This window comes from Octopus sinensis, linkage group LG15 (assembly GCF_006345805.1).
Source record: "Octopus sinensis linkage group LG15, ASM634580v1, whole genome shotgun sequence".
Lineage (NCBI taxonomy): Eukaryota > Metazoa > Mollusca > Cephalopoda > Octopoda > Octopodidae > Octopus > Octopus sinensis.
This window is the reverse complement of record NC_043011.1, coordinates 24821033-24831414: the sequence shown is the minus strand read 5'-3', so window position 1 is coordinate 24831414 and position 10382 is coordinate 24821033. Positions and strand designations below refer to the sequence as shown.

Below are 10382 nucleotides of genomic sequence, written 5' to 3'. Positions count from 1 at the left end.
TAGAATTAATATTTTAACTTATGAAAATAACTATTAATAAACCAGATTAAGAATGCATGCTTTGAAAAATTTGATTATTTCAGTGACTAAATCAGTATTGATTGAAAGCAGCCATGAAATGTCCAAATAACTAATTAATCCATAGGAGTATGCATTTTCTTGCAGTTCTCTCTTTCTCTCTATTATATAAAATTTAATCAAACAGATTTTTTTTTAAAGAAACTGATTTTTGGATATTTCTAACAGGAATAAATAAGCAATGATTATGTTTGTAGTTTGAAATTTATGAAATCTATTTTACTATTTTTGTACAAAATATACAATGCTTGAAAATAAGCCAAGTGTTTCTTGGAAATCTTATGAAATAGCACTCTAAAATCTGATTGAAATCCAAGGTAGTTTTTTTTTTCTTTTTTTTTTTTAATTTTAGTTTTTCCAAGTTGTATAACAACTTATTGGAAAAGATGTACAGCTGACAGAAAAATATGTGTATAGTGCTCCATAATGAAACAGCCTTGTTGTGTTTGTGCCGAATAAAATGAATCAGTGTTGAAAATGGTATAAAGTATGATCATAGCAGTGCAGAAATATCTGTATCAACACTGACAATAATCTGTGTTATTTAAATAACAGAAAATATTCAGAAGATGAGAGGACTTACTCAACACAAACCTTCTCTTTGGGACAATATGTGAGCTGCGTGTGTGTGTGTTTTATAATAAACATTAAAATGTTGATAAGCCAGTCTTAGCAAATCAATGAAAGAGATATCCTTGAAATTAGTTATTAGCAGATATCAAAACTAGGTAGAGGAAGGAGTGCAGAAGGTAAGCCAGTTTACCCAGCTGCACAATAGACAAAATAGCAAGTTAGAAAAATAACTCGGCCATGTGATCGGTTATATTCTTTATCAAAAGAAATATTAGAGGGAGAGAAGGTGGAGGAAATCCCGACAAGATTAAAGAGAAGGGTACTTTTTCTTTTTTTTTGTCCTTTTTATTGTTTTATGAAAGTTAATATAGGAATAAATTCTAAAATATTTTGATAGAAATTTTTTTAAGTTGAAGAGAAATTAGAAATGAAATGGTAGCCTGGACAAAATTATGTTGATTGAAATAAGTTTATTTCAATTTTTAAACACTTTCATTATATAAACATGCATCCTCTGCCTCAAGTAGCGAGACAGCAGAATGGAAAAGGGAAGGAAAAGCAATGAGGATTTAAAAAAAAAAAATATAAATAAAATAAAATATTCCCCCTAAATACACTCTTTCAGGTCTTGGAAGCAGTGATAGTCATGTGTGTACTTCATTGTAGCAGATCCAAGCACTTGTGCTCACATATTTACATAATTATTGCAGTGAATTATACATGTTTATTATAGATGGTTTCATATATTAGAGCTATGGAAAAGACTGGTTAGGATAGGTAGGGATATGGAGAGAAAAGGGGAAGCAGAAAAGAAAAAAAAAATTCAAGAAAGATTCTGAAATGATCAAGACCTAGACAAAGTTTATTTAATACATATTCTAAATTTTTTTTTTTTTGCCCCCAATATGTTTTTTTTTTAACTGGAAAGAAGAGTGAGAATAGCAGATAATGCCAACTCGTTTATGCTCCTGTGTGTGAGTGTGCATTTACACTCAGCTGCTTATGTAAATACACATATTTGTGCAGTGATATTCTTATCAGGAACATATAATTAAGAATGTCTGCAAGAGTGTAAAAGCACACATGGTCACTAGAAATTAATTTTTTTTCTTTTCTTTTTTCCTTTTACCTTAAATTTGGATTTCAAGTTAGCACAAGTGGGAGTTTTGGAGAGGAGAAACAGTCACAGAAATTCAATTATTCAAAAAGACATCAAAATCTGAGTCAGGTCTGACAGAACTACACCTCAAACCAGTCGTAGCCGATTAGAAGCGTGGATTTTGTTTATTCCTGTTAACATGGCTTGGGCCATATCAATGGCAAAACAATACAAATATCACAGGCCAACTTTACAAAAGCTCACAGCAAGTCTAAAAGATTCTGGTGTCAGTTCAAGTAATCTATGTACAATCCGTTGTCCATCTTTATATTGCCTTTGCTGCTTAAAAAGGCCTTATTTTTTTTCTTTTTCAAATGTTTCCTCATGAATCGCTACAAAGTTTTCTAGCAAAGCAAGAACGTCTTCCAGGAAATAAATAAAGACCACAAAACTGTATTCTGAATAGTTATGCCAAGAATTTTTTTTTTATATGTTAGTGTGGTGGAGGCTCTCTATCAGAAGCTTTTGTAGCTTCTAAATGCTTGAGCATATACCTCTTAGCTGAACTTGTACTGACAAGAGGTTCTCTCAAACCAGTTGATCTGGACTGAGCCTGAGATGTGGCACTCCCCCCAACCATATTACCCACCCCTTGTCCCCCTGTATTTAACCCTCGCCCAATGTTGCTCCCCTGACCAGAAAGCAATACTAAATTGGCTTGTGTAAGTGAAGAACTCTGAGAAGTTGCAGAGATCGGACTTGTCCCTGATGCACTACGGGAAGCAGAATTAGAAGAAGCTGACATCTGTTTGATCACTGTGATATTTTGAGTACCACCACCTGCAATATTGCTGCTTCCACAACTGGCCCCACTACTAGTAGCCCCACTGCTGCTGCAGCTACCAGCACTTCCATTTCCTCCACTACTACAATTCGAGTTGCCACTGCTACCACTACCTTTCGGTTGATTGTGCAGAGAACTCTCTAGTGGTCTTTGACGGGTAGCTTTACTTTTCACTGTGGATTTCTGCAGACTAGTATCGTTGCTGCTACTACTGCTGCTGCTCTCACCACTAACAGTACCGCCACTGGAATTGTCACTGCCACTCCTGCCGCCACTGCTACTGCCACTTCCACCCCCAATATTAGGTGCCTTTTCTTGAGGGTTCACCCCACTGCCAATCTCCAATTGTATCATTTTTTCTAAGAATAATGGTTGTAGCTCGTCATCTAATGTTGATAGAAGAACTTCTTGAACGAACAAACTATGGTCCATTTCTAAAATGCTCTGATCTCCTTCTGACAATGCAAACTCCATACATCTGCAGATAAATTGGAGAAAAAAAAGAGAAAAAAAAAAGAACAAAAAAATGTAATTACTAAATATTCACTTTGTCAAGTACAATAAAACAAATATTGCTAAAAATCAAAATGCAACAAATCACTGGATTTGAAATAAATTTTAAGTCACATACATCATAGTGATTATTGAGTTAAGGTAAGTAATGAGTGAAATTATAAATCTATCAAAGATATAGGAACTCATAAGATTGTGAATGGAGTTATGACGGCCTTGTAGTCACATAGTTGATTTCCACCTCCAATCTATCTAGTGCATTTATGCTGCAATACTGGACCTCATGAAGGTTGGAGAAAGAAGCCCTACACAGGAATTCAATGATTTTCATCAGTATAGCAATTTAGGGTTTGGAGTTATATTTTATTCATAGTAAAATGCCTTCAAAGGGCTAAACAGATATTCGTAATGAACAATTTTGATATAAAACATCTATAAATACTATGATGCTTCTCATCTCGTGGCATGTTTGTTGAATTAAAAAAAAAAAATGACGGCTTAGTCAGAGAATTAGGGCAGCACCTAATATTTATATGGCCTTTGAGACTGGCAGTGGAAGGTAAAGAAGGAACTATAATAGTTCCTGTATTGCAGCGGGGGGCAAAGCATCAAGATATTGAGTTATATTCTACCTGAAGAGCTGATCAGAATGAAGACCATTTAATGTACCCAAAGGCCAGATGGTGGTGTTAAACTAAGTAATGAATTAGCTCTACCTGAGCATTGGGGCTCACTGAGGCAACGTGTCTGATGCCAATGGCACATGAAGAGCTCTTTTTGAGTGTTGGACTTTACGGAGGTAATGACAGACCTTTGGCATTATGTTGTGCTTGAGAAGAAGACCATTTGAACCAAGTAAAATTGCAGTTGTGACAGAAATTGGTGTCATGCAAATGGCACGTAAAAGCACCCATTACACTCTTGTAGTTGTGGGTGTCTGGAATGGCATCCAGCCATAGAAACCATGCCAAATCAGACTGGAGTCTAGTGCAGCCTTCCAACTGGTCAAACTGTCCAACTTAAGCCAGTATGGACAATGGACACTAAATGATGACAATGATGTGATAAGAATAGGTACAGTTTGATGGGCTTTCATAGTTTCCATCTATCCAATTTCACTCATAGGTTTGGACTGACCCAAGGCTATTCATCATGAACGATACTGGGTATGATTCCATTGTATGGGATTGAACCCAGAATCAAGTGAGTGTAAAGTGAACTTGACCTAACAGTATTTAGGTGATAAGTTTTAGTTAGTAAATAATGTTTACTGCAGAACATTAGGTTTGCTAATTAATGCTCAGCACAATGAAGTTGGGATGCTTAAAGTATTTTGAATTGTAAAGCAATGTTAGTATGAACCAGCATATCATTGAATAAATAAATGAAATAAAAAACACAAAGGAGCAAGGAAGCGTCATTCAAAAAAGTTGTTGAATGAAGAATATAAGTGGACTAATGTGAAGTGAAGAAGCAATTAAGGTTCACTAAGGTGAGTAAACAAATTAAGAAAATAAAGGCAAGAAATGAATCCTGTTATTTACTTGTTTGGTTAATCAGGTCATTTATAAAGATGCCCCCCACCCAATGACTGGTATACCAGTGTTACTGAAGGGCAAATGAGATGCACAGGAGAGAAACAAATACAAAAGCCTCAAACAGATGAACCAAGTTTTGAAAGTATTAGCGAATTGGATAAGATGGTATTCTAGTTTATACTAGGATGTGAAATGAAATGCTTCATATTATGAGACAATTGCCAGGAAAGATTAAACCACACATGAAAATAAAAACAATGGTAGGGTAGGTAGTTAATCAAGTGTAAAGTATGTCTACCAGGGTTCTGCCCTAAACTTATTTCTTACAGTTCAAGACTGAATATTTATGTTTTATATTCCACATCTCATTGTAAAATCTGCTGAAGAATAGCAGAAAAAGTTCAGAAACTTAAAGGTCAACATGAAAAATAAAGTGGTAGCCATTATGAGAGAGCACAAGATGGAAGTTGACAATGTGACTATAGTGCAAACAATGAATACACAAAACATGGCTGTAGGGTTTCACACAGAATCAAGACTTCAGGTGTGTTCCTTAAATCTAGTTGATAGTTTCTGTTAGGAAGCTCTAATTAGTGATAGCAGAAGTATTTATAAAATAGAAAGAAGTTGAGAGAGAGAGTGTCCAAGCAATGAAGGATTTTTCTCTGCACATAAAGTAAACTGCAAGAAGCAGGTGTAAAGAATATGATGGTGGATGATTATGAGGCATATACACAGACAATGAGATCTGTAGAAGCTAAGAAAATTGAAGCAATGAGGTGTCAGCTAAATATGTAATGCAAAAGTTAGGAGTGTATGTAAGAGAACTAAGAAAGCTGCTTAAACACTAAAAGTGTCTGCCAAGATGTGACTCTGCAAGCATGGTGACGTAACGTGCACTGATTGTGGAGATTATGTGTAGCAGAAGTCAAAGACAGTATAGGGGAAAATGTAAATAGCTATGTATATATTTGCAACACTGATAGTATTGTTTTCAATTTGATAGAAAATTTCCCAGACAAGTTTTTGTTTAAACTTTACAGCGTTTAATGTATATGTTACATGCATAATATTGCTTTTATGTGAATAACATCCACCATCATACTCCTTACACCTGCTTCTTGAATTAAATAATGAGAAATGTAACAAACAAATACGGAATGAAAATATGTGTGTAGTCAGCCTCTACAAATAGACAGCTATAACAACATAAAAATGCAAAATTACAACAGAAAGTGGGGATAGACAAGGTCAGGGACAGCACTACTTCACAAATACCTTGAACTACAGCCAACTCCATGAAACACTACCAAAAAGAAAGAGTATAGCAGGGGAAGGACAGGAAAAGTAAAATGCCTAACTCATCAATCAGTAAAAAGTAAGTGATAAATTTATAAGTTACAGAGATTAATTATAACCCAACAAGATATTTTAAAATGTAATGACAAATCATCTTATGTCCATTTTTTCTATGCTTGCATGGATTTGACTATATAACGATAAACAAGACTTGACAAACTATTATAGTAGATTTAGAAAGAGATGGGAAACTAAGAAATAAAAAAGACAAAAGAAAAATGTAAAAACATACACCCTCAGGAACTAAAAAAAAAACTGACTAACTGACTTTAAACAGGTAGAATGTAACAGAGTATAAGTAATTAGATCACAAATGTATTTAAAATGTGCTATCTGAAGGAGAAAAAAAATGAACATAAGAATGTATGCTTGAAATGGTCAAAACCACCAGCACAATGTGCTCTAGTGCTTCAAATCTCTTGCTAAGCAGAGTTGATGAAAAGAGATTCTGATTAATTATTTGATACGCTTTGTTTTCTAATTGGAACTGATGACCAACTAGGGAGTTACATACCAAAAGATGATAATGGAAAGTAAAAACTGGAGATGTACATGCTGAAGCTTAAAAAAAAAAAAAGCATGTAAAGGCAGAAGCAATTTTTTTTTAACTGACTGGTGCAATACTGAAGTCTTCAGAATGAGAACGTTTAGGTTATAAATACTAAGGGCAATGCACCTATAAATTATCCAGCGTAGTCAAGACAAGAATATTAGTTAATATCATTTGTATGTTTAAAATACATAACTCATCTGCCATTTACATTTTCTCACTGATTATCATTTTTAAATGGTGAAATATTATATAATAAATCAGAAATATTTCTTAGTGTATCTTCTGGATTCTTATTCTTCTTACTCATGTTATTCCATTATTTCAGTTACAGATGAAATTAAAAATTTGTTATAAATCAAATTTTTGTTTAAAAAAAAAATCCAGTACATTTTAAAGAGCAGTGCATTTATTGCAGTTTACAATCATTTATAATGTATACCGAGATGAATAATTAGTTAAATTGATCCTAGTTAATACCAAGGACATACTTCAGAAACCATAGGAATGAAAGCAACATAGATCTCACAAAGAACTAAACACAGATGAAACTAATCCCTGAAAGCCTGCTATACTACCATTTAAGCCACTTCACAAACCTCTGCTCCTATACAATGGATATTGAGCAAATATTATTTATTCAAAAGTAGAACTGACACCAGAGATATATTTTTACTTAGTTTTTACAAAGCTGTGGATAACCACCATTATGTTGCTCTCCCTATGCTGATAACACATCCAAATGATTTAGGGGTCAATATCACAAAAACCTAGAAGTCATGACTATGTTACCTACAATGTGATATGTGAAAACGATCCAAACTTTTCTACTTAAAATGGAAGTGATGCTTTTAAAAAACAAACCAACAAAAACCTCTAAAAGTAACTGACATCAGTTTTGAATAAATTATGGGGTGATTAACAAAGAAAAATGTTTGAAAATATCCAAACCTGGGTAATAAAAATTGTGAATTGCTATTTGAAGTATTGGAGCTAGATGCACTTGGTGGTTCTGTGGAACTGTTTGGTGTAGTGGTAGTAGTAGTGACAGCTGGGGGCTTGGGAATTTCAGCTTGTCTTCTAGGTAATCGTTCTAATTGTTGTCTGAAAAGAAAAAGAATTGATATTTCAAGATTAAAAAGAAGACAGTGGTTGAGTTTTAAAATTTGTATACAAGCAGAAAATAAAATGAAATTAACAAAAAGCGAAAATAGCAATTATTATTTAACAGCCATTTGACATTTCCTCTTTTTTTTTTTTCCTCTAAAGAGATAAATAACAATTCCATCCTTTATGAACTTATAGCTATTTAAGGAGATTTGAAAATAATTATGAAATTCATTCTTAACTATCAGCTTTACTGTACCAACATAATTTGATTGAATTATTTAAAATTTATTAACCAAATTTTCTGTTTAATCTAAAATTATTTACACTTTTCTGAACTTATATTTAATATCAAAGTATAGAATAATTGGAAATCTGGCATTTATCATGTTAATTATATTTGTTGCTTTCTAAGACTATGATTTTCTTAGAATCATGTTATTAATAATAAAATCTTGTTATTCTCAAATGAATAAAAAGAGAAATATTTCTTCTTAGATTGTTTATTGTAATATGCTTTGATGGCCATAAAATCCAAAGCAAGCAAAAATAAAGCAATTTGAAATATTTTAATGACTGTGTTAATATTAAAATAGTAAATTATTTGTAGATGGGGAAAAAAATTCTTAAAAAAACAAACAAAAAAGTGACCCAGGGGAACATAAAATAAAATAAAAAATATATATAAAATTCAATATTTTTTCAAGTTATTAAAAATAAATCTTAACTCCCGAAAGCCAAGCAAGCAACAGAAAGAACAAAGAAAACAAAATTTAAAAGACAAAGCAGAAAGAAAAAAAAATCAGAGAGGGAAGATGAAACTAAATAGAAAGAAACAACAGATTTGAAATAATGTTCCATTAATGGCATTCCAACAAAAGACATAAACCCTACATGCCGTGTTTAAGGTTTTCATTTGTACTGTTATGATGTGCTTTCCATTAGACACAATAATATATATTGGTAACTTCATGTTTTCAACAAATGATTAATTTGAAACATTTTAGACAAAACACTATGGGATAAAATGAATCAAGAATTGCAGGTCCTAATGTTATTTCATTTGTTCACACTTATCTAAGGAATATCATCTTTTCATTCCATTATTAAAAATTCTTTTTCATACTATTAAAATATTTCATAACTACAAACAATAGTATCTGAAATGTACGTAATATTAGATTGTACTTGAGAAAAGATAGAGACAATAGTTAAAAATTCTTTATAATGCTAGTCTAACCTAACACAAATATAGATGCCATGAATGCCAGCAGCTCGTGTTGAGATTAGTAGATCATGCAAACAAGAATTCCAAAATAAGAAGTTGTTAGAAACACAGATCCAATTTAGCAGAAAAAGCCAAAACATGCGGCAAAAATTAGCAAGTACATATCCAGAAAATTAACATAATACAGTAAAAATACATGCCTTTAAGGAGAAAATTGTTGGGTGTGCGTGCGTGTTTTTATTTGATTGCAAGAAACTTCCCTATTTTAAAGAATTTATTTAACTTTACACTTGTTTTTATGTTGGATATTAGTTAACATTAGAATAATGAATTGAAGGAGAATTCCATTAATTTTAATGTAAAACAATTAACATAAATGGCACTACTATAATGATTAGCAAACTTTTCCCAGAAGAATATAAGCTTCTGAAATAAGAATGGTAATCAAAAATAACAAATATTGGTATAAGGATGTCTGTTCTACTTTAAAGTCACTTAACTGCATAATTATTGGGAATAAATTACTTGTCTTTAAATTCACTCTGCATAAGAAAATAGAATAAATGAATAAATAAAAGCAGGCAGTCTTTATACTTAAACTAGTAGTATGCCCAACTTCACTTGTAGTATGGAAGACTAGCACACTTAGATCACACACAACCTTGCTTATGGTTTATTTCAGCTCTAGATACTAAGCAAAATAGGACCAGACCATAAACAAGACAGGTGATATATATAGATATATGCAAATTGGTTTCATTCATAGTTTGGATGCATCAGGGAGGATGTGGGAGCTCATGTAAAGATTTCAACACCTTCAACTAAGGCGTATCACTGATTACCCGTGGTCAGGTGCCAGCCAGGATTGAAACCGCGACCAAGATTGAAGTCCACCTGTCGACGACGCATTTACAGACTGCGTCGTAGTCATCACACCATCGATCCGACTGAAATTAGAACAACCATAAGAGGGTATATTAGGTCCCCTTTTATGTAGGTTTCATCTAATTTATTATTAGTAGCTCCTGTCCAACACTGGATGAAAGTCTCCTCCATATACAACAAATACTGATGCTGACTGAGCATGTTACTAACTAATTTCAAAAGGTTTTAACTGCCTATAAAAACATTATTACAAACTATTCTTAGATTTTACAAAAGAATATCTAAAACAAAACCCTAACAAAGTTAATGTCATTTAGTTCTATTGAAATTAACTAACCAAGTATAATAACAGAGATTCTACACATTGAATAAACTGGAAATCAAAATGAGAAAAAAAAAATTAAGAAATACATAAGAAATGAACCAGTTATAAGAGTGGTGGAAAAATTATATAACCACAAAACACCAGCAAGCAGCTACAAACATAAACAACACTTGCAAACTGCCATCTAAATATAGCTATTACTGCCTGTGTGTAGACAACCCTATCTAACATGAAATGATTGCAGTTTCCAAATTGCAATTCAACATGCTGTCAATTTGTTGGA

The 10382-nt window shown here is 32.7% G+C and overlaps 1 protein-coding gene across 4 annotated transcripts in view; it reads right to left on the bottom strand.

The window, feature by feature from the left end:
- Positions 1-1101: 1101 nt before the first annotated feature.
- Positions 1102-10382, bottom strand: part of LOC115219743 (E3 ubiquitin-protein ligase KCMF1) — a 59427-nt gene continuing 50146 nt past the window's right edge. For 2 of the 4 annotated variants that reach the window (XM_029789971.2, XM_029789972.2), the window contains 3 exons: positions 9732-9836; positions 7506-7658; positions 1102-3072 (listed from right to left, as the gene is read on the bottom strand). In XM_029789971.2, coding sequence (XP_029645831.1) covers positions 2244-3072; positions 7506-7658; positions 9732-9836 — 1087 coding nt within the window. In that variant the 3' untranslated portion in view covers positions 1102-2243. The remainder of the gene's footprint in view (positions 3073-7505; positions 7659-9731; positions 9837-10382) is intronic. The other 2 variants (XM_029789973.2, XM_029789974.2) reach the window with 1 other exon arrangement.